This window comes from Aethalodelphis obliquidens, unplaced genomic scaffold, assembly GCF_003676395.1.
Source record: "Aethalodelphis obliquidens isolate GAN/ISIS:26980383/991018 unplaced genomic scaffold, ASM367639v1 scaffold2, whole genome shotgun sequence".
Taxonomy (NCBI): Eukaryota; Metazoa; Chordata; class Mammalia; order Artiodactyla; family Delphinidae; genus Aethalodelphis; species Aethalodelphis obliquidens.
This window is the reverse complement of record NW_020837946.1, coordinates 660,981-684,834: the sequence shown is the minus strand read 5'-3', so window position 1 is coordinate 684,834 and position 23,854 is coordinate 660,981. Positions and strand designations below refer to the sequence as shown.

Below are 23,854 nucleotides of genomic sequence, written 5' to 3'. Positions count from 1 at the left end.
CCCACTGGCTCCACAGCCTTCCCACCCTGGGGCCTCGGCTGCCCTCACCCCTGGGGTTTAGGAGGCCCTCGATTCTGTGGCGGGCACCTTGAACCATGCTCCTGTGACAGCGACAGCCCAGTCCGAGCGGCCCTGCTGCGGCCAGAGGACGCTGAGGGTGCCGTCGCTCAGAGACCTGGCTTCCCCACTCCCTCCCTCACAGAGAGGGAGCCCAGGCCCGAGGCAGTGGACGTGCCCACAGCCGTGCAGGGCTCAGGAACCTGGGCTGCTGAGGCTGCTCTCCACACCAGGGTGGGCGGTGGCCCGGGGTCCACACCCTTATTGAAGGGGAGGAGCCGGCCCGAGGGACACAGGTGGGGACAGTGCAGACGTGTGGGCCGAGCTGTGTCCCACACAGGCCCTGCTGACCGGTGACCAACGTCCCCAGGGTCCAGGGAGGGAGCGCAGGGCAGCACCAGGGTCAGGAAGGGCCAGGGTGTCTCCTGCCAGGGCTCTGGGATGGGCCCCTGTGAGCCGTCCTGCAGCCTCAGCGGTGTGGGCAAAGCCAGGCTGCCTGCTTCTCCTTCGAGCACTTGACGACCCGGGGCCGGGGTGTTGGGGGGGCACTGGCGCTGCCAGAGGCCACAGCTGACCCTGGCCCGTGGCCCCCAGCTGGCCCCTAGAGACACACACTCCTCCCCAGGCCGAGAGGCTGCGGGCACAGCTGGACGAGGCCCAGGAGGGCCTAGCCGCCCTGCGCCGGGAGCTGCAGGGCAGCGAGGAGAGCCGGGAGAGGCTGCACAGGGAGGCCCTGGACGCCCGCCGGCTGCTGGAGGACGAGGCCCGAGAGAAGGACGTGCTGCGGGATTCCAACACCGAGCTGCGGGCCACCATCCGCAGAGTCGAGCAGGAGAAGGCCAGGTAGGGCGGCCGCCCCACAGAGCAGCCCTGGTCCTGTTGAGCTGGGCCAGATGATGGTGAAGTGGACACACCCAACGGACCCAGGTGCCAGCTGCCCGTCCAAAGGGTCTACGGTGCTGGCCCGGGAGGTGGAGGCTGGGACGCCGCCAGGCCTGTCCTCGCCCTCAGGAAGTTCCGTTCAGCAGGCAAGACAGGCCCCAGGTGGCCAGGGCTGGGGAGCAGAGGGAGGCCAAGGACCTGGTCAGTGGCTCCGGGATGCCTACCAGAGGCAGGACAGCCTGGCCGGAGCTGCGGCCCCCCCGGGGGAGCAGCAGAGGTGCCGGCGGATGCTGGACACTGGGTCTCTAGGAGCGTGGCTAGAGGGAGGGGAGTGGGGAGAGGGGCTGAGACACGGTGAGGGGCCCGGCGAGCTGGGCAGTCGGACCCAGACAGAGGCGTCCCCAGACAGAGGAGGCTGGGCTTCGGCACACTCGAATCGGATGTGGGGAGTGTCTGGCTGGAGTGAGGCGGGCGGCCTGCCGGGTGGCCAGGACCGTCTCCTTGGGGGATGCCGGAGCCCCCAGGGAGCTCCCCGGCCCAAGGCTGTGACCCTCTGCTCAGCTTTCAGCGTTCCAAGGAGGAGAAGGCGCAGAAGGTGCTGGTCCTGGAGGAGGCGCGGGCAGCGGCTCAGGAGGCCGGCACGCTGCGGGCCCTTCTGTGGGGGGCACAGCAGGCACGGGCAGACGCCCGCCGGCAGCTGCAGGAGCTACGCAGACAGGTGAGGGGCCGCCCTGGAGCCCACACCCCTCCAGGAGCGCCCCCCACCCCCAGACTTGGAGCCACAGCAGAAGGGCCCTGCTCGGACTCACGGGGTCTGGCTTTGGTCTGCCTGTGGGGCACAAGGACAAGCCCCAAACCTACTGGCTTAAAACAACCATTCGGACGCCCGTGGACTCTCAGGGCCAGGAGTGCAGCCAGGGCGCCACGCGGAGGGGACTCCGCTCCACAGAGGGACCGACGGTGGGGCTCTCCCAGCACGTCTTCTCAGGCGCCCGGTGGTGATGCTGGCTGTCGGGGGCACGGGGTGGGCAGCTCCCATGGCCCCGAGTGGCCTGGGTTCTTCCCGTCATGGCCGCCTCAGGGCTCAGGGTGCACAGATGGGTACTGCTTCATCCTTTAGCCTTGGCGTCCGAGGTCAGGGCCATTTAACACTGACCACCTTGGTCTCAAGCCCACCCAGGAGGGCCCTAGACTGCCTTCAAAGTGTGCACGCCCAGTTTTGCCAGACTTCTGCAGACAAATCGGTTGGTGAACTGTCTGCTGTAGGGACGGGCACAGGCACCCTTCCTCACTCGAGTGGCCTCTGCACCCGCATTTTTCACATCTCTGGGCTCCACAGAGTGTCCTGGCTCCAGAGGCGAGACACCAGGAGAGGGTGTGGAGTGGCAGAGAGAGTCAGCTCCAAGGGCCTGGTCTTGCGGGGGACACGGCACAGACCCCAGGCTGGAACTGGACGTGGCCTTAGCCTCCCTGAGTGCAGTCTGCTGCCCGGGAGGGAGGCTCTCTCCCGGGCCATGTGAGCAGAGGCAGGGGTCAGGGAGGCCTGGCACAGAGGCCCAGGCGACCCCATCAGTGTCGACCCCACACACCCAGGTGATGTCACTGGAGGCCGAGAACCAGAGGAAGAGCCAGGAGCTGCGCCGGATGCAGGTCCGGGGCACACAGGGTGCACAGCAGGGGATGCCGGAGCTGCAGAGGCTGGCGGCTGAGGCACAGGCAGCCAGAGAGGGCTCACAGAGGGAGGTAGGAGCCCAGCAGCGCCCAGGGCTTCCCGTCTGGCAGGCGCGGGGCCCCAAGCTGGGGGACTGGCTGTCTCCACCCCAGCCTGGGCACTTCCTGAGGGGCTGTGGCGTCTCCGTTTACCCCCCATTCACTCATGAGTATTCAACGGGCACCTTGCCCGAGTCCATGGAGGGACCATCCCAGGGGATGGGGGCACGAGTCAGGCCATGAGCAGGGTCTGCCTGGGGCTTGCCCCACGCAGGCCAAGGAGGGCACAGCCTGGGGCCATCGCCCCGTCTGGCCAGGGTTGTGAGGCTGCCAGTGGGCTCTGCTGCCTGCCAGAACCTGCTCCATGGTTCTGGGGTGTCCCTCCCCACCTGGGCTCGGTGTCCCCATAGTCAGACAGGGGGTGGGAAGCAGGTCCAGGGCCCCCTAGCTGTGACATGCCGAGCAGGGGCTAAGGCCAAGCGGGCTGGGGAGTCTTCAGAGAGCAGGTGGGTCTGGAGCCCCGAGTCCCTCCCCCAGGTCCTGAGGCTGCAGCAGACGCTGGTGGAGGCGGAAGCCAGGGCCGCGGCCCGGGAGAAGCAGCTGGAGGAGCGCCTCTGCGAGAGCCGGGGCACCGAGCGGGCCCTCCGGGCCGAGCTGCACCGCGTCACCAGAGAGCTGCAGCAGGCCAGCGGCACGGCCGATGGCCTCCAGGCTCGCCTGGACGGGGCCTGCCAGCGGCTCGGCGGCCTGCAGCAGGAGGTGGCCCAGGCCAAGGGCGCCAGGCGGGAGGCGGAGGCCCAGCTGGGCCGGCTGTGGTCCACGCTCCGCCTGGGCCTGGGGCTCCGGGGACAGAGCCCCGTGGCCTCCCCCAAGCGGCCCGGCTCCCCCACCAAAGGTCAGGGTCGTCTGTGGCTTCAGGCAGCCTCCTGTCCCAGCTGTGTCACCCTCCTGGGGCATCACCCCCGCCCCCCAGGGCCCATGACCCTCGGGTTAGGGTTAGGGTTAGGAATCCAAAGGAGGGATGTCTGGGAGCAGAGCCAGCAGGAGAGAAGCGGGGGCCTGAGCCCTGTGCCTCTCCCCAGGCTCCCCATGGCCGGGGATGGCAGAGAGAAAGGGGGACGGGGCACCTGTGTGTCTGTCACCGCATCCCCACCACGCTCTCTCAGTCGTCACTGTCCTGCAGGCTCAGAGGGCACCCAGGGTTCCCCTGGGCGGCAGAGTGCCAGCACCCCCGGCCGGTCCCGCTCGCCGCTCCGATGGCCCTCGCCTGCCCCGGGAGACTGCAGCACAGAGGGGGCCGTGGCCTCGGTGAGGGACGCCCTGAGGGACTTGGCGCAGAAGCTGAGGGATGCCCGGCAGGAGCGGGAATGGGGGCGGGGAGGGGCTGCTCGCTTGGTCTGCTGTCCTTCTGTCTGTCCGTCCTGGATCCACTGAGACCCTGGCAGGACCCTGAGGGATAGATGCCAATAAATACCAGCAGCCCTCGAAAGCCAGCTGCCCCACTGCCCAGGGCTGCCCTCCGTCCTCTGAAGAACCAACCCAGGAGCTGGCCAGGGCCCCCTAGAGTGCCCCAGTGACCCCACCCTGCTGCCCCGGGGATCCCGCAGGGCAGTCCATGAGCTGCCCCCGCCAGATTCGCCAGACTCGAAGGGGCGAGGGTGGGAAGAGACAGACTGACAGTGACGGGGTCCTCCACGGACACCTGTTCCCCTTCCACTCCCACCCCACCCCCGCCCCGCCCAACCAGTGCCAGCCCCGGGGACGGGCTCCAGCCCCACACAGGCCCAGACCCCGGCGGGGGGCCGTCCCTGCAGGTCACCCTGACCCCACCCACGGGCCAGCTCCCGTGCCCCTGCAGGTCCTGCTGCCCCGCTGTGTCCATCCCGCACAGCTGGACACGGGACCCCAGCCGCCACTCCAGCCCTCGGTGCCCCCCTCCCCGCACCCGCAGGCCAGCCCAGCCACCCACCGCCCTGTCCCGCCCGAGCAGCCTTGAGCTGCCCCACCCCACCCTCCAGCCCGGTACTTGGCCCTCCACCCGCCCCCGCCCACCAGCTGCCCCCGACCTTGGTTCTCCCCCAGGATGCCTGGCGCTGCCAGGAGGGGAGCCTGAGCTGCCGGCTGAGCGAGGCCGAGAGTGAGCGCGCCCGAGCCCAGAGCCACGCGGGGCAGCTGCAGAGGGCACCGGCCGGGGCAGAGGAAGGTGGCCGCCCTTCTCCACCCTGCCCTGGCCACCACTACAAGGTCCCCCAGAGCCCCCCTCCTGGCACCTTGAGGGTCCGTCCCGGGAGCTGCTCGGGCCCGGGCCACGGGGCCAGACCCCGGAACCAGCATGCCCCCTACCCCGAGGCGCCCCAGCACCTGGCAGCTGGCGGGTCTTTCTCAGCCGTGGCCTCCCCGTCACAAGGCAGTAAAGTCCAGAGACCTCCAAGGCCCGCCCCGACCTGGCCCCCAGCTACTCCGCCACGCCGGCCTCCTGTAGTCCCACCTCTGGGCATCTGCACTGGCTGTGCCTACTGCCAGGAGCCCTCTTCCCCCACCGGGTCCTCGGCCCACGTCAGCTCCTCAGAGGGAGGCCCCCTGCCCTGCTGGTCACCCCACCTCCTTTCTGCCCCCCTTCCCCCACTCCTGGGTCTGCCCAGGAGGCAGGCCCGGGCCTGGCACGGAGTCCAAGGGAGGGATGTCCAGGAGCAAAGCCAGCAGGAGAGAAGGAAGGGTGGGGAGGGGCCTGGAGTCCAGGCAGAGGGAGCTGGCACCCCAGACCTGCCCCCGGGGACCTTGACTTTGAGGCAGGACGGGAAGGGCAGGGAATTTTCGGGGGGGGCCTCTCCAGCCCCTACCATCTAGGTGCCGGCCACTTACATAAACCAAGCCTCAGTTTCCCAGCCTGTGCAGTGGGAGGGGCCATCCCCGAGAGGCAGCCCCACAGGCCCTGGGAGCCAGGTGAGCTGCCCCGCTTTCCCCACAGGCCGGCGTGCAGGCTGCATGGGCCCTGCAGGAGGAGGTGTCCCCGAGGCGCGGAGGAGCGAGGCTCCAGGTGGGGGCACCTCACACCCCGGGGCAGGGGGCGGGGTGGGGAGGAAGGCTTCTGGGGGAGGGCGGGTTCCAGGTCCCCGCAGGCAGTGGCACTGGCTGTGCTGGGCTGGGGCAGGCGGCCCCTGGGCGTCGGGCCCCCACAGAGCTCGTCTGGGCCACCCTGGCAGAGCCTTCTTTGCAGTGGTCCCAGCCCTTATTTCACAGATTTGCAGACACTGAGTCCTGAGCAGGGAGTCACCTGGCCCCGGTGGCACAGTCGGCGAGGGGCCAAGTCGGGGGCAGACCCCCGGCCTCCCAGGTCTGTGCTTTTGGGGGCAGGCATAGGGCGGCGCTGGCCTAGCCTTGGAGCTCTCCAGGTGCGTGGGGTCATACTTATGCGGCCACGGGACCGCATTTTCTTCTATGACACTCAGACATGGAAGGAGGTTGCACAGGGTGGACTTGGGTAAATATGCCACGTGCTGGCCTTTGGGGTGTGAAGGCGGCCACCGGGGTGAAGTTTTCAGGTGAGGATCTGGGCCTGGGGTGGGGGCCAGGCCTGGGCAGACGGGGGCTGGCCTGGACCCCCCTCACTGCACCCCACCCAGGCCCACAAGTCCAAGGAACCCTGGGCTGTGCTAAGATCCCTCGGCAGGACAGGGCCAGGGCCAGGGCTCAGCCGGGTCTGGGCCGCTGCGGCTGCTTGAGGACCTCAGAGCTCCAAGAACAGCGCACCTGGCTCAGGGGGTACAGGCCCCAGAGGCGGCCACCCCCAGGTGTCAGGGAATCGGGTCCCCCGGCCCCATGCTGGAAAGACGAGGCTGACGGAGACAGCAGAGCAGAGGGGCTGAGGAGGACACGGGCTCGGGTCCAGGCCACCCCCTCCCAGTGCCTGCGAGGAGGGACCTGGAGAGACGGCCTTGCATGTCAGCATAGCAGTGAGCCGGGCGAGGTCTGTAGGGCCCCAGGGGCAGCCGGCAGGCAGGCCTCCCCTCAGAGGGCAGGTGCGGACGCCAAGCCTGCGCTGACTCGCTCCGTGCGGGGCTCGGCCTGGAGCCTGGTGGCAGGGGCCTGGGTCCCAGGTGCCCGCTAGGCCAGGAGCCTCTGAGGAGTGGCCTCCTGCAGGCGATGGGCAGAGAGCAGAGAAGGAGCTCAGTCTGGAAAACATTTGTGAGCTGAGAGGGGATTTCTGTTTCAAAGGCCCCAGTGGCTGAAGCTGCTGGGGAGAGGCTCGGAGGGCTCAGTCCAGCGCCCAGGTGCCTGGCTGGGGGCTTGGGAGATGCCCAGGAAGTGTGGGGTCTGAGGAAGCAGGGGAGGCGGGGCCAGGCTGTTTCATTCTACACGTATGTCCACATGTATTTGTTCCATGCGCATTTGAAAACAGTGCTTCCTGTTTGCAGGTTACACGTTTTGAAATATACCTATTAAACCAAACTTTACATCATTCAAATATTCCACCTTGATTCTGTCTCCTGGATTTATCGAAGCTAAGAATCATGTGTGGAATTTTCCCAAGACAGTTTTTTGGGGCAATGTCTCCTTTTATCTCTAAGGGTCTGTAACTTCTAGATCTCTCTGACACGCTCTCTAACGTTTGCTTACTGGTCTGGAGGCCTCTGTGCCCTGCTCTGTGCCATTTGTCTTGAATTCTGCTCTGCCCAACGCTGGCAGTGTCCCCACCATCTCCTGACCCTGGCCTCTGCACTTTGCCCTGTAGGTTTTCGGCCATCGTTGCATCAGCCTGGCTTTGGTTACAATCCTACCTTAGAGTCTTTCCCTTTTGCAGGAGAATTTGCCCCACTTACAAGTTTTGTGATAACTTATGCTCTGCTTTTCTTCCATCGCTGACGAGACACCTGCCCCTTTAACGACTCCTCACGACTTCCTTTTTGTCCTTTCACTGTGGGGTCATCTGCTCGCCCCTTCCCTCCAGTGTCTGCATCCTGGTGTCATCCTTGTCCGGTCTCTTGGTCACTGCTTGGGGGAGGGGGGGGTGTTACAACAGTTGAAGTGTTTTCCCCTAATATTCGGTGTTAAATGTGAAGAGAATGTGTGTGTCACCTGACCTCAAGGACCTCCCACGGCCACCCCCAGCAGCAGGGGTTCTGCACCTGTGCCCTGGCTCTGCTGTGCTCTGAGGGCTCCCCTCCTCCAGCCCTGCCCCACCCCTTTCTTTCTCCTCAGCGCCCAGGTGGGGTCCCTGAAGAGCTGGTCCCTGAGTCTGAACCCCACCCCACCCCCTGCCCGCGTCTGCCGAGACGGGGGCTTTGTGCTCCCAGCAGTCCCCGCCGGCATCCTCCTCTCTGACGGCCCAGCTGCGAGTCGCCATGGACGGCTGACTTCACTCCACGTGTGAGCCCCTGTCCTTGGCCAGAAGTCCCGCTGGCCTGCCTGCCTGCCTGCGGGGCTGGGCTCCCTCTGGGCTCCCACACTTGGGAGGCTGGATCCACCCTCTTGAGGCTCCGGGAAGCGTCCCCTCGCAGCCGTGGGACTAGGTCCCGTTTCCCAGCTGTCCTCTGGACGCCTTCCCATAGGCTGCCCGCCGCTTGCCCCACCCCCACCCCCCCACCCCCGCACCGGCCTATGGCCCTGTAATGGACTAGGCCCGCCCACCTGGGTGCCCTCCCCTTGGGTGAACTCGAAGCCAATGGGCAGAGCCTTAATTACAGCTGCAAATCCTTTCGCCAATAACCTCACGAACTCGTGGGACAACACCGGCCAAAGGTCACGGGCCATCTCAGAACGCTGCCCTTCGCGGTTGGGTTCTGTTAGGCACGTCAGCTGAGCTCTTCGTGAGTCAGGCTCACGTCCCACCTCTTCTGAGCAGGGCCTGTTTTTCCTTAGATTTCAGGCGCCTTGTTTGCCCTCTGACCTCAGTGTCAGACGGTGTCAAGAAATGTGAGGGTGTTTTAGGTTGTTGGAGCTGCTCCTTCCGGAGTGGGAGCCGGAGGGCCCGTTGATCTTTGAAATGTTTGCCCTGCGCGTGGGAGCCCGCTCCGCGTGCAGGATCAAACCTACCTTCAGTTTATACGAGTTCTTTCCACTTCGAAACCGTCTCTTCCCCCCCCCCCCCCCCCCCCCCCCCCCCCCCCCCCGCCCCGCAACTCTCAGCCGCCCACCCTGCACTCTGGGCCTGCCTCCCTCGCTGACCTCAGACTTCACCTTCTCATCGCGTCTCCCACCAAGTCTGGGAGGACTTAGGGTCTCCGTGGTCTTAGCCGCTCTGCCTTCTCTCCCTGCTGCCCCACGGCCCCGGGCTGGCGCTGGTGTTTTCACCGCAGATGGTTCGCCCTCTGGCTCCCCGCTGGGCTCACCGTCTCGAGAACATCAGTTACCGTTTTCGGACACGATTCCCCTTTCCTGCAATAACTCTGTTCTCTTTTTGATTCGAGACCCTCCGATCACATTCCGTGGACCGACGGCTCTCCTGAATCACCGCTGACCGCGAGCGACTCACGTGGTGATTCTTTTCCTCCTTTTGAGAAGGGGGTCCGGTCTCCTTCCCAGCTGGGGCTGCAGCGGAACCCATCAGGGGCTTCACGCGTCTCTGGCCAGATGTTTCACACCCCAAGGAAAGGCAGAGAGGAAGAGCCCAAGGGGAGACGTGGGGAGCAACGGCAGAGACGGCACTGAGGCCCCCCCAGAACTCTTCTGTTCCAGGAATGGGGAGGGTGGCGGCCCCGGCCTCAGGGCAGAGCTGCGGGGTTGTCCTCCGGCTCCTCCCCCAGGCACTTGCCTGCCAGGGTGCCTCCCTGGCACCTGGGAGGGGTGGTGCCTCCCCCACCGTCACCCTGGTCCCTGGAGGCCTCCCCTCCACACCCCCACTGCCCCCTCCAGCCCCGGCCTCTGAGGTGCCCACGTGGGGTCTCCACACGGGGCGCAGACGGCTCTGCCGGAAGTTGTTCACGTATTCTCCACCCCTGTTTGTCCTTCTGGTTGATCGAGTGTTGAGCAAACTGTGTGCTAGAATCCATCCGTCGTTTGTCCAATTCTTCTAAGAATTCTGGCAATTCGCAATTATCCTATTTTTAGGCCACTTGCCTCCATGTGCGCTCCATCTTTCGGGAACCCTCAAAGTCCCTGGTCTCCAGCTGAGGGAAGTCTTTCCCAATGTTTGTAACCTGTTGGTCATTGCAGTGGGCGCCCGGGAGGGGGTTCAGACACACCTCAGTCACTGGAGGCCCCGGGCACTCTCCACTCACAGCCAACCCAGGCTACAGCGTTTCCAGCCCGCTGTGGGCTCAGGATACGTGGCCGCACCGCCTGCCGCCCACTGCCTGCACCACGTCCAGGCCAGGCTGCCAGGCGGCCAGCGTGAGCTAGAGCAAGGCTTGCATTTGACCACATCTTTCACTCTCGTGGACTGGATTTTTCCCTCGTTTCACATAAGCCAATGTGTTTGTCAAGAGAAAGTTAATTAAAAACATATTTTTCTAATTACATGGCAGGCGGCGCTGTGCAAACAGGGAGATTCTTGTTAGAGAGCAAACCCCTCCCTGTTTCCAGGGCTACCCTGGGAATTCAATAGATCAACGATGCAGAACCGAGCCCCAAGGTTAGGACACGCGCGAACACAGCCCCCGGGGGGCCTGCAGGCAGCTGGCGGGGCCTGAGCCAGCGGGAGGCGAGGCGCGGAGGGGGGCCTGGCGCCCGCCCACTGGGAGAGACCGCCCGAGGCTGTCCTCGGGCCGGCGCCAGGTCACAGCCTCGATGGCTCAGAGGGGCTCACGGCGTCCACCAGCACCTCACAGTCCCTCGCACACCCTCCCCTCCTCTCCAGAGAGCTCACCCCCAGGGCCCAAATCCAGCTTCAGTCCAGGTTCTAGAGGCGAAGTGGGGAGCCGCTCGGCCTTCTGGGCGCGCTGTGGCTGGAGCGCATTCCTGATACTTGTTCAAGACTGTCTGTGCTCCTTTAGGGCACCGTGCTTGTCAGATGTTTTGTGTGTTAAGAGTATTTTATCTTCACAAAAGGAATTGGTGAGCTTTCCATCTCTTTCTACTACCTGGGATCATCTAAATAGCCTCGGAGTTAAGCCTTCCTGAAAGGTTACATTGAACTCACCTGCAAATGCCCCGCCCCTCCTGTCAGCTTACGTAATACATTCTCATTTCCTCTCGCAGCTTCTCCCTCGCGGTCTCTGAGTTTTTCTGTCTCTTCTGGGGTCAGTTTTGGACATTTGGAAGTCACCCATCTCAAGTTCAAAGGCGCTGCCAGGAACTCGCTCTTATGTTTGGTGGCCGTTTTTCATTTTCACACCTGTAGTTAGATCTTATTTATATCTATCGTTAGATCTGTTTCTGTCCCTGATGTTGGAGATTTTTATTTGTCTCTCTTTAACTTGCCAACAGTTCATCTGTTTTATTGGTCTTTTCAAAGAATCAACTTTTACCTCTTTTCTCCTTTCATGTGGTTTATTCATTTCAGCTTTTATCCCTATGGACACACTCTTTGTTGTTGTTGTAATATTTCTGATTTCTTCAGTTGCATAGTGCTGTGTTTATTCTGGGCTTTACTCTTTCAATAGTAAAAGCATTCAGTGTTATTGTGTTTTCCCTCGTTGTGGTTTGGTATGTGCCCCCATACGTTGTTGTTGTTGTTGCTTTATTTACTTTTGGCTGCGTTGGGTCTTCGTTGCTGCGCGGGCTTTTCTCTAGTTGCGAGGAGCGGGGGCTACTCTTCGTTGCGGTGCACGGGCTTCTCACTGTGGTGGCTTCTCTTGTTGCAGAGCACGGGCTCTAGGCGCATGGGCTTCAGCAGTTGTGGCTCGCGGGCTCTAGTGCGCAGGCTCAGTAGTTGCGGTGCACGGGTTTAGTTGCTCCGCGGCATGTGAGATCTTCCCAGACCAGGGCTCAAACCCGTGTCCCCTGCATTGGCAGGTGGATTCTTAACCACTGCCCCATCAGGGAAGCCCCCCAAAGGTTTTTATCATGAATTCTTTTCCTTTCTTACCAATCCTCTAGGAGTTTCCGCTTTTATTTCTTCTTTAATTCAAAGGTTGTTTAGAAGAATAGACGCTGTGCCTCTTCTTGCGGCTGTGTCTCGTCTTACTGGAGAGGGGCTGCCTTTGGGGCCGTTATGATGTTTTGATCAGCTTCTGGGTGGATCTTTGCTTATGTTCCTGGTTTGTCGGTTGCTTCTTGGCTGTCGGTTGTTTGCTTTCTTGGTTCGGTTTTGTCTATTTGTTTGTGGTATGTTTGGAGGGAAACTGGATAAGCTGATTGCAGAGTTTACAGGGAAGAATAGATGTTTGAGATTTTCTAAGAAATTTTTGAAATAGTATCGTAATACTGACTGTAACAGTAGCGTGGTCAAAGCAGCAGGGGTTGGCACAAGGGTGGACGAAGAGGCAAGCAGGACAGGACAGAGTCCAGAAGTTTCCAGCTGTCCCTAACCGGCACCAGATCCCAGCCTCCTGTCTGGGCTACTGAGGCCCACCGTGTAAAGGAAGGCGCTTGGGTCCCCTTATATTGGAGCACTTCCCAGCGCTAGTTCTGTCCTGTGACCGGCCAGAGGGCTCGCGAGGCTCCCGGAGGGCAGGGCCAGGTGGCCGTGCACCGCTGCCCAGCGCTCACCCACACTGGACACTTGCCAGCCGATGAACAAATCGATCCGTTGTCGCCAGTGGATGAAAAGGCTGAGGACCTGAACTCCGAAGGATGCGCTGGGGTTGGCGGCAGGCTCTGCTCTTGTGCAACAGGCAGGGTGCGGAACGTTGCGTCCGCCTGCTGTGCTAGTGCCTGAGGCATTTCTAGCCTCTACAGACCCCCACTTGACAGCAGCCCCCATACAGGGGGGCGGTCCTCACAGTCCTTCTCCCGTCCTCCTCTTGCTCCCGACGAAAACGCTGTGAGATCGCATCACACCCGTCCGCAGAGGGGGAAACCAAGGCTGGGGGCTGGCCCAAGGGCACGCGCCGAGCCCTGCCTCCTTCCCCAGGCCCGGGGTGGAACCACAGAAGCCGGCGGTCGAGCCTCGTGCGCTCCTGCAGCTGAACCCCCGCGCTGAGCGCAGGCTTGTGACGCGTGCACGGCCAGCCGCCCCCCATTCAGGCTCAGGGCTCAGAACCAAAGCAAGCCAGCAAGGAGACTGACTCCGTGGGGCAAAGGGAGGTGTCCATAAAGGGTGCCCCGTTCAGTTATTATGGTTCATCTGAATTCCACAAACGCTGAGTCACTACAAGAGGAGCATAGCGCATCACGAGTGGCCTGGAGCCTCTTTAAAATACCGTGAAATATTTAAGCCATATTTGAAGGAAACGTCTGCTTTTCTACGGGAAAATGTGTACAAACAGAAAACTGTAATTTCCAAAATTGTAAAGAAGGGTGAAACCTCAATTTGAGGTACAAGCATTGCCCTCCCTTTCCTTTAACTTTCTAAACTGACAGACCCAGAAAAGTTCCTACAGGGTCACGGCACCTGTCCCGCCTTCACCCAGCCTGGGACGGGGGTGCCCAGTGGCTCCCCCTCTTCCCCTGAGCCAGTCCTCCTCTTGTATTTAGTGAAAACGGAGTGGGAGGTGGATGCAAAGCCCCCTTAGACACACGGCTCCCGGGACACAACTGCTGGGTCCCTGTGCCTTCAGGCGTTCCTACTCTGGCTCTAGACCCAGTCTCCCTCTTCCTAAACAAGCACCTCTTGCCCGCCACAACCCACACCCCCTCCTCTCTCTGCTGGCCCCATCTCCCCTCCCCCAGCCAGGATTCTGGAAGGGCTGCCCCTCCCCCTCTCCCCAGACCGTCAGCACCGCAACCTCCCGGGACCCACACAGACACAGAGATCACCAGCAACTTTGGTCCCTTCCAAAGGGTGCCTTTTGGGTCCATGTCTACCCGAGCCCCTGGAGCTTTCTGCACAGGAGCCCGACCTCTCCCTCCGATCTCCGCCAGCTCTCTGGTCCTCCCTGGGCCCAGCCTCCTCTTTTCTCTGCTCTGAAGTCCACTTGGCCTGGACCCCTCCTCCCCCCACTCCCTGGCCTTCCGTGCCAGGGCCTCCATAGTCACGTGGTCCTGTGACACTGCCCCCGGCGCAGTGACCCCCGGGAGACCCCTCAACGTGCTCCCACACCCACCTTCCCATCCCAGCAAGTGGGCTCCGGACACCCCGCACGCAGTCCAAGCTTGGGAGCCCTCGTGGCACTGCCTGCCGCTCACCCGCCACGCGGCCCTCGGGCTACCTCTCCATTCCGTGGCGCGTTCTTCCACTGCTTGGCTCCTTGAGCCCAAGGCGCCACAGGCTCCTGTGGACAATCCCGGGGCCCCCAACTTGCCTTCCTCCGCCCCCCGCTCAGACCCCGCAATGGGCCGGACGCGGCTCCTGATTTTCCAGGGTGCTCTGTACCAAAGATCACCACCACCTCCTGCCCACCAGACACCCGCGGGCAGGACGGCATCCGTGTGCTCCCGAGAATCGCCAGGCCCCACTGCGCACCAGCTCCAGCCCGGGGACACCACAGGCGCCGTCCTCGTGAAGGCTCAGAGAGGAGGGGTGACAGGGAGGGGGCAGCGCAGCGGGGGAGGGGGGCGGCCAGCAGCACTCCGGGCTCGGGCAGCAGGGGTGGGGAGGCCTGAGTCACGGGGGTACGAGGTGGGCACAGGGGAAGAAGGCTGCAGGTGGAGGGCGTGGGGGCTGAGCCCCACCCGCCCCGGGAGCTTCGGAGGACTTGGGGGGACTGTCGCGGTCTTTCTTCCAAGGGCTGGAAGCAGGGCAGGGAAAACGGATGTGTCTTCTGAGCCACTCTGACCACAGCAGAGAACCCGCCTTTGCCCACGCCGCCGGGCCAACAAGGCCTGCTTCTAGGACCCCTCCCACCCCGCCCGTGGTTACATCGGAAACTGCCCGATCCGTGCACACGGCACTCAACCTGTTCTTGCGTCTTTGCTTCCCAGCCACTGCACGTGATCTGGGCAGACGCCAGGTGCCACAGCCTCACCTGCAGCACACCCCGGGCCGTGCTTCCAGACGGCCTGTGCCTCCCTCCCCCAGAAGCACTGGACACGCGGCACCAGGCCCTGGACGAGGGCAGAAGGCACAGGCAGGGCCTGGCCCAGAGCGGGCGCTGCTAGAGGAGAAGGTCGCCCCCCTGGAGCGCAGGCGCGGGAGGCCCTGCAGCAGGTGAGGGGCCCCGGGGGGCAGGGCCCTGCCTTCCCTTTAGGAATCGCTCCCTCCGTGTGAAGGGAAGTCCAGGGAGACGCTGGAGGCAGGTGTCAGGCCTGGAGTCACCCAGACGCGTCCAATCCCCAGCTGACAGAGGGGAAACCGAGGCGGGAGGGGCACGCAGGGAGTCAGAGCCCCAAGGCCTCTCCCTGGTTTCCTGCTCCACTGCGGGCGCCCCTACGACAGAAGGTGGACTGTGGACACACAGCTCCGGGAAAAATAATCAGCTGAGCCGGGGGCTCAGCCTCAGGCCAGAGTGACCTGCCTACGCGCGGCCTCTGCCCGGCCCCTGCCCGGCCCACGTGCTCTGGCGGCGGCGGCGGCGGCAGCGGGCGCAGCGCGCGGAGAGGCGTGTCCTGCGGGAGGAGCGGCCGCGCTGCGCCCCGGGCGGCCCGCCTGCAGGGGGAGCTCGCGGTGCACCGGCCCAGGTACCCGGATCCGGTGGATGGTCCCCGGAAGAGGGGGGTGGGGTGGAAGGGTGGTCCCTGGAGAGTTGGGGGTGGGGAGGCGGGGTATGGGGAGGGCCTCGCGGGCGTCCAGGCAGGGGCTGGGGGGCCGGGGAGGCACCGGCTTCTGTGTCCCAACCTGCCAGTGGGGAGTATGCCCGCCCTGGGCCTGTCCACCCGCCTCCAAGCTCAGGGTCAGCCTGGCGTTGGCAGGTCACCCTGTGGACCTCCACAGCCCTCCGGTGATGTTACCCCAACTCTACCTCTGCTGTCCTCGGGGGAGGACCACAGGTCATGGCAAACACACACACGCGCGCACACACACACGCACACACCCGCGCACAAACACACACACACACGCGGCGTTGTTCCCAGTGTTTGAGCGCCAGTCCTGCCTGGAGCTGTGTGGCATTGGCACACTGCCCGCCTCTGGAGCCCAGATTCCCCTGTCCACGGTGGAGATAGCCCAGGCTCAGGGGGTGCCCTGCAGATGGGGGCAATGGGAGGGTAGGTGTAGGCCCGCACAACAGAGACCAGGAAGAGCGCCGGAAGCCGCCTCGTCACCCTTGCAGACCCAACATGGGCTGGGGTGCAAGACAGGGAACCAACCAAAGAGGCTGAATGAATGCAGGACAGGACAGGGCACGGGCCGGCCCACAGACGGGCAGAAAGGATGTGAAAGGCAGGGAGGCCCAGGGGCCTGCTGGCCAGTGATTCTGACAGCTGAACTGTCCCCAGGCGTGAATGGACCATCTTCACGTATGAAACGGGCCAAAGTGGAGGTATTTGGGTTGAAATCAGGGGTTGGGGTCACCAGAGCATCTTCCTGGGGCCCAGGTTAACTGATGGGGAAACTGAGGCTAGTGAAAGGAAATGACGTTCTTGGAACCAGGCAGAATGTCACCCAGGCCCCAACCCCAGCTATGGCTCTGTGGACCCACCCGGCAGGCCTGCTGTGTGCAGGGACCTCCCAGGTCACGTGGCCTGAGAGGCAGCTCCCTTGACCTCGATGTCCTGCCTCTGCCCCATAGGAACAGGCACGACCCATCCAGCTGACCCCGGCGGAGTGCGAGGCTGGGCTTTGGGCCTGGGATTCTGATGCCCTCTCAACACCCCCAGGGGTGGGCAGGACAGGGAGTCCAGAGGGAAGACAGACCACCGGGCAGTAGGTGGAAAGCCTGCGCTGGGCTGGTGACCAGGCACCCGAGGCACCCGTCCCTTCAGGCTCCGTGTCCCCACCTGAGTGGGGGGGGGGAAGCAGGAGTCCTGGCAGTGGGGAGAGCTGGGGGCTCAGTCCTGGACCCCAGAGCAGGGCAGCCTTCCCAAGGCCTCTCTGGGGTGAGGGCATGGTTGGGTCCTGCTGCCCGGGCGGCCTGGCAGGTGGTGGCCGGAGGCTGTGTGAGCACACCTGGGCAGAGGTCTCGCTGCCTGTCCCCTGGAGCCGGGAGCTGGGCTCATGTGCAGGCACAGGGACACGGCCCTCCCGACGTGGCACGGATGACCGGGTACAGCTGCTGTCCCTTGCACCGCAACACTGGCCCTGGGTGGAGGTGTGGGTGGACCCTGCCAGCCTGGGCTCAGCTGTGTAAAGGGAACTGGGCCGAGAAGGGAAGGTTCGTCCCTCACGGTAGGTCCAGGCAGCAGTGTCCGGCCAGGGCTTCTCAGAGGGCGGTGGAGGGTCCGTGTTTCATGGCTCAGCCCATGGACTTTGCAGGGACCACCTCAGGCCCAGTGGATCCCTGAGCTTGTCACTGTGCCACCTGCCTGCCAGGTCCTGCGCAGAATGGCTCTGTGCGGGGGCGGGGTTTGTCTGGGCCGTGCAGCCCAGGGCAGGAGGGCCCGGGCACCACAGGGGCCAGGCTTGGCCTCGCCAGCACACAGTCGTGGCCGCTGGGACGAGTGGTGAGGTGACAGTGCCCAGGGCTCTCAGACTTGGAGGGCAAAGATGTCGGGGGGTGGGGCGTGTGGACACCAGCGAGGAGTGAAAAAGACAGGCTCAGGGTCGGAGAAGAGGCAGAGGCCACCGGCCACGGCAGGGGCAGGAAGGAGAGTGTTTCACTGTGTCAGGAGCAAGGTGCAGAACTAGGAACAGTGGGGTCCCCACAGGGGGTGACGGCGGCACCCCAGCGCGGAGGGCAGGCTCCAGAGAGGACTGACCAACGCACCCCGAGGGAGGACAGCAAGGCCCCGCCCGGCGAGGAGCTGCCAGGCCTGGAGCCTCCAGGAGAGCCGCCACCCGGGTCATGTGTCCCCAAGCACATGGGGACACGTGTCCCGGGCAGGCCCTGGCCACCATGTGCACACTGTCCAGCTCAGGTGGGCTCGGGGACAGGACGGTTTTCCAGAGGGAAGTGGCCGGGTCAGTGGGGTGGCCATGGAAGGCAGGGACCCTGGGGACAGAACTGGGGTCAGGACGGAGGCACAGAGGCCAGCAGATCAGGTCACTGAGAGCCAGCGGCCAGCTTGTCCACACAAGGCCACCTGCCTTCTCACAGAGAAGGGTTGTCCAGCCGGGCATGGTCACCAGGACCCTGCAGCTTCTCCTGAAGGGCAGGCCCAGTGCCAAGCTGGGGAAGCCAAGGGCTCCCGTGGCCGCTCGGGGTAGGGGGCCTGGGGGCTGGGAGGCCGAGATGGCACTGCCCCGGGCAGCAGAGCCAACCGCGGGTCCCTGGAGCCCAGATGGGGGAGGGGAGGAACAGCTAATGAGTTCCAGGAGGTCAGCTGTGAGGGGCCCGAAAACCCATAAACCCTTTATTGGTGTCTCAGGAGGGGAAACCCGGATGCAGCCGTTTATTTACTTTGGATTTCACTTTTCTCTTCTCTTTTTAACGTGCAGGTCCAGGAGTGTAACTGGATTTTTAAAGAAACAGGACTTCCTTTCTCAGTGGAGGGGCACCCTTTGTTTTTCTCAGTCCTGAAGAAGAAAGGGTCCCCTCCTTCTGTAACACGCTGGACACTGCCCCCGTCACGTTGCACTCGAGACCGATCTGCCATGTCCCAGGGCCCCCCGAGAGACCAGGCCCTGTCCAGCCTGAGGGCGAGAGGACAGGCCTGGGCCTCCAGCAGCTGGGGCTGACCACTGTCCCACCCGGCCCAGAGCCGGGGAAGTGGACAGGTCTGGTCTGGGGCCCAGATTCCCATCCTGCCCCAGTGGCTGATGGGCCAGGCCTGCCCTGCGTGTCAGTTCCTTCCTCCAAAGGGACCATCCACAAGGGGGCAAAAAGGAGCCCCCAAACCTTCCCACCAAAAGTGTTTGTTTCATTGGTCACCCAACATTCATCCCCAGTTCTTCCCCCCTGTCCTGTGCCTGCGTGGTGAGGATGGGGGCCAGGAGGGGGGCTGTACTCAAGCAGCGGGCCGTTCCAAGGAAGACGGGCTGTGGGGACAGGGACACAGAGGACACAGGCTGGCTGGGACCTGGTCAGGGAGAGGTTGGGGCCTATGAGCCGGCTGCAGGCGCTGAGGTGCAGGGGTGCCAGGATGCAGCGCACAGAGGCTCCCTGAGGCTGGGAGCGGCACTGCAAGGGCCTGGAGGTACCAGGAGATGCAGCTGGTCCAAAGCAGGACAGCAACGTGACTGGTGGTCCCCCCTCACTCTCATAGCAGCCCCACATGCTGGACGGCCCAGGCCACTGGGCATCCTGGCCAGGGAGCTCCCTCCCCCAACCCAGCCAGCTCTCATGGGATCCAGAGCCCCTCCCGGGGGCACCCCACGTGCTCTCCAGGGAAAAGGCTGGCCTGAGCTCACACCCCCGCCAGAGACTGCGGCAGGTTCTGCTCTTGTAGACAGAGCTGAGGAGGGAAAGGGACAACGTGAGGGCGGGGGCCGAGAAGGAGCCGCTGGACCATACCTGCCTGCACCAGGAAGCGGACAGGGCCCTGAGGCAAAACCAGCTGGGCTCCATGCACCCCAGTCTTGGGAGTGGGCCGGGGCCTGGGGCTGGGGGTGTCCGGGTGGGTGTGGGTCCCAGTGCTTCTGTCTCGTGCTTGGACACACATATGCACACGCCCAGATGGGAAGGGCGGGCTGGACCACTCCTACACAGAACAGGTGCGGAGACACAGCCGCAGACAACAAAGGGGTCCACCAGGGCGACACCTCAGGTCTCAGGGCTCCATGGGCCCCGTGGGAGTGGGGGGACCATCAGGGGACCGTGAGCCAGTGCATGGACCAGAAGGGGGAGGAGTGTGGGAAACACAGGGCCAGGCAGGCCTACAGGCAGGTCCAGGGGCTGCTCCTGTGTGTTCTGGGGTATCTCCCCTTTCACCACTGGACAGACCCTCTATCGCCAGACAAGGAATCGGCAAGGGAGGTGGGGGCGAGAATCAGCCTGCGATGCCTCTGGGACCCCAGGTCCAGCCAAGTGGAAACTAGGATGCCATTAAAACAGATGTAAGGCTCACCTTGCCGGCCTGTGGGTGGGGCTCCGGAGCAGACAAGGCCCGGGGGCCGAATGTGTTTACGAAACCCTCCGCTCACCTTCCGGTCCTGGCCAGGCCCCGGGCTCCAGCAAAGGGCAGCCGGGCCAACTGGGGGTCCCCAGGGGAGGGCTGGATGCGCCTGTCCCGGGACTCTGCGCAGCCCTGGGTGGGCAGGCCACAGCGAGGTGCCTGGGGTCTCCCCTATGCCCAGCGGCTCCAGGAGCTGGCCACCCAGCACCAGCGAGACCTGATGGTGGAGGCCGAGCGGCTGCACGGAGCCCATGTACAGGCTGCACAGGCCCTGGCGTCCCGAGAGAGGACCCACCAGCGGCGGGTGAAGGTGCTGGAGAAGCAGGTGGGCGGGGACCCAGCGCCCGGCGGGGGTGCAGAGGGAGGGGAGGGTCCCTGCGCCCGCCTGGCCCCAGCCCGAGGTCCTCCGGCAGCGCTACTGCCCGGTGGGCTCCAGGCCATCCCCACGGGACCCCACACTACCCTCCGTCACTCCCACACCTCACTGAGGGGCGGAGGGGGATTCTGGGGCGGGTCACCACCCTCTCCGTGCCGCCATCGCCCCCCATAAAGAGGGGCGGGGACAGTCCCTCAGCCGGTGGTTGCTGCGTATGAAACGTCCAGATGGTGCCTGGCGCGTGGCAGTCCTAGTGGCGGTGGCCGCTGCACCGTCCTGCGGAGTCAGGGACGGGGGCAGCAGCGAACGGGGGGGCGGGGCAGTAACAAAGCAGGACAGAGCCTTGAGTGTGTGCCTGTGCTGACCACACCCCCCACACACGCACGCATGTGCACAGACACACACGGGCACGCACACATACACAGACATGCCAGCCGGGGCTGCCGCGCGGGCTCCGAGCTCTCTGCCTCGGGGGAGCTGCTCGATGGGGGAACAGAGGAGGGAACTGAGACGCAGAGACGTAGAGCGGCAGCCCGCTGCCTCCCTGAGGTGGGGTCCCTGACCCTCCAAGCCACGTTTGCTCGATTTGTAAGCCCAGGAGCATTGTTTCCTCGTTACTCTGAGCGTGTTCATGGCTGAGTGGAAGGAGGTCCACCCACTGTGAGTGGTGGTCACCCGGGCCACTAAGAGCCCCCGGGGGGGTGACCCTGATCAGAGGTGGGACCCTGCACGCCCCATCTGGCCTCTGGTGAATCTGTCTGTCTGCCGGGGTTTCTCTCCACGCACACCGCCCCCTTGGGAGCCGTGGACCGCGGCCTCCCAGCCCTTCCGGTCACGGAGCTCAGGCACGGGGCCCGCCCGCCCGCCCGAGCTCCTGCCCTGTCCCCAGGTGGCCAGCCTGAAGGAGCCGCGGGACCAGGAAGTGCAGCAGCGGCGACGAGCCCGCCTCGGCCAGGCCTTCCAGGCCAAGGAGTGAGTCCGGCTCCCGACCCCTGGGTGGCCCGGCTGCCACTGCCCTGACCGGCCCGGCAGCAGAACCGCTGCTGGGGAAGCAACGCCTCGTGCTGCTCAGCCGGGGGGCCGAGCTCGAGGGGCACCGGGCCAGGGAAGCCACCACCCGTGCCGGGAGTCAGTGGGCACCCTCTGATCCCCTGACCACAGAGCTCCCCCAGCCCTTGGGACCCCCGCCTCCGGCTGGCGTGGCCCGAGCTCCGGAGCCGCTGCTCTCCGACGCGCCCCTCCCCGGCAGCACGGAGCCTCCCGCGGCCGGCATCGGCCCTGGCACCGCTGTGGATGTGCTGACCCGGCCAGACCCCGGCGGCCAGGCCCCAGCAGGCCAGCTTCCGCAGCCACGGGCTGCATTCCGTGCCCTCAGCTCTGTAAACATGGGGAAACACGTGGAAAACATTTCCACCAACTGAAGCCAAAAACATAATGTCCCGCAGGGCCCAGCTACCACATCCCTGCGCACAGAGGCGGCAAGACCTCCGTATCCAGGAACTGCAGGGCCGTCACGGTGGCAGGTGGCTGCAAGTGACTCAGAGTCCAGTCCCCACCCCCACCCCCACCCCCCCGTGCTCCCCGCCCCGTGACTCACTGCCCGTGAGAGGCATCAGGATGTAAACGTTAAAGTTGTTAGAGAACCACCCACTTTCCCAGCCTATAACTCTGGGAAAATTCCTGCGGGAATCCAGCCCTGGTTGCCACGGAGACCGGGGCAGCCATCTTAGGCCGATGCCTGGTTCACCTGTTCGCATTTTCTCTCTTTTCCCCCCATGAACACTGGTCAGAGTGATTTGTTTCCTCTCCAAATGGCCTCTTTTGTTTTGTAAGTGACGTGTTTACAACATCTGCGGGGCACCAGCCAGCCCAGGAAATTCCTGCGTCCGCAGGTGCTAGCCGCCACCCCAAAGCACCTCCTCCCTCCAGGACTCATGGGGGTGAGAAGGGCCAAAGCTCCTGGAGCCCACCCATTCCAATCACGATCCCGCACTTAAAACAGGCTGTCCTGTCAGGCCTTCCTTTCTGACTGAACCTAGTAACGGAGTTGCCATATGTTGCGAACTGCACAAAAAATAGGTTTCATTCTGCCTGTCAGCTCTGCCTGATTATTGGTGGCTGTGTTGAGAAGGATTCTGAAGTTCAGCCCAGACTCAGAGGGGAAGAGCATGGTGACCCATTAACAACGCTGCTCTGGGTGAAGGAGGCGTTAGTGGTGGTGTTCGCACCCAGGTATTCACCAGCTTGCAGCGGCCCATTGGAACGCATAGCAACCCAGCGGCTGCCCCCACCATTGGAGAGCCTGGTACAGACAGGAAGGGTAGGGCCGTGAGACACACACAGCTCTGATGTTCAAGGCCTGGCATTTAGTAGGCAAGTCCCTTCCCTTCCTCCTCGACCCGGCGACCCCACGACCCAGTGGGCAGCTCCCTTGTGGAGGAAGGGCCTGAGGGTTGGCGGGTGGGGAGGAAGGACCCGGCATCTGGAGATTGACACTTGGAAAGTGTCAACACTTGCCTCCCTTTGGTGGCCGCTGGCGTCTCAGCGTCACGCCTTTGGGACTGAATCTCCCAGCACAGAGGAGGTGCCTAGTAAACGTGCACAGATGAGAGAGGAACACACCCCAGATGCAAAAGGGGTCGGAAAGATTTCTCAGCATTGAAATGAGGGCCACGCGCTATTTGATCAATGTCCTTGCTGGTGATTTCTGGACCCTCCTTGCCCAGGCTGCTCCCGGGAGACGTAAGATTTCTTATATTTCAATGAAAGTTTAATCAGTGTAGGAGACGCTGTTTTTACTTGTTCAACATAAAGTTGTATACTTAGGAGAAAGGATTTTTCTGATGGAGATAAACTGCTGTTTTCTTAAACATTTCCAATGGCAAGCGTGTGGCTTCCGTGTGAGAGCCTTATGGCCGCCCGCACGCACGTGTGCACAGCTGTGTACCCTGAACCAGGGCCCCCCATCTCTGCCGCAGCTGCACCAAGGCCCCATCCATCCTCACAGTGTAGTGACCACGCCGGGTGGGCCTCCGCAAGAGCCAGATCCCGCCTGCCCCTCCAGGCCCTGTGACCTCCTGACCTCATTCCCGGACCAGGTAGGGGTCTCCCTGAGGTCTCACCTACGTGGAAGCCCCAGGTGCTCAGGGCGGGTGGGAAGGAGAGAGTGGGAGGGGGGTGCAGCCAGGCAGCCTCCACCACCAGCAGCCCTGCTGGAGCCCCCGTCCCAGCCCTGCAGGGACCAGCCGGCCAGGCCAGGTTCGGTGGGGGAGACGCTCCCCACCTTGGCCGGCACGGGGTCCTGGGGCTTCCCGAGGTCGGCTCCGGGGCTCCCCATCTAAACTGCATACACACTCAGGCCCTAAATTAAAATGTCACAGGCCTGTTGGGGAGTCTCGGGTTTCCTGGCCGCGGAACACGAGCCTGCTTGATAAAACGATTTTGGTTTTGATAAATGTGGACTTTCTGTGGCCAAGACAAAGGCACCCTTGAGTCTGGAGGGGAACCTGAAACAGCACATTGCTGAAAAGTATTTCCTGATAATATTTTTAGCACCTGGAAAAAAATTTTTTTTTCTCTTTTTCGCCTGTGGAGCTGTGTGTGTGTGTGTGTGTGTGTGTGTGTGTGTGTGTGTTTGAATGTAATACCCAGCATGGCGGTGCCTCCTGTTAACCCCCAGTCTCCCAAATGGGACTGCAAATGGCCCAGGGTGAGGGCCGCGGAGGGTCAGCAGGCCTGTGCCTGGAAATGCACAGCCTCGCT

At 63.6% G+C, this 23,854-nt stretch overlaps 1 protein-coding gene across 1 annotated transcript in view; it reads left to right on the top strand.

The window, feature by feature from the left end:
- The window catches only part of CROCC2 (ciliary rootlet coiled-coil, rootletin family member 2), a 72,650-nt gene extending 49,034 nt beyond the window's left edge, over window positions 1–23,616 (top strand). Inside the window, 14 exon segments of the mRNA XM_027115664.1 lie at window positions 683–900; window positions 1,501–1,657; window positions 2,533–2,682; window positions 3,187–3,544; window positions 3,833–4,044; window positions 4,753–5,493; window positions 5,618–5,686; window positions 14,551–14,716; window positions 14,719–14,735; window positions 19,051–19,218; window positions 19,640–20,041; window positions 20,982–21,064; window positions 21,468–21,540; window positions 21,542–23,616. Coding sequence (XP_026971465.1) covers window positions 683–900; window positions 1,501–1,657; window positions 2,533–2,682; window positions 3,187–3,544; window positions 3,833–4,044; window positions 4,753–5,493; window positions 5,618–5,686; window positions 14,551–14,716; window positions 14,719–14,735; window positions 19,051–19,218; window positions 19,640–20,041; window positions 20,982–21,064; window positions 21,468–21,540; window positions 21,542–21,715 — 2,988 coding nt within the window. The 3' untranslated portion in view covers window positions 21,716–23,616.
- The last annotated feature ends 238 nt before the right edge of the window (window positions 23,617–23,854 follow it).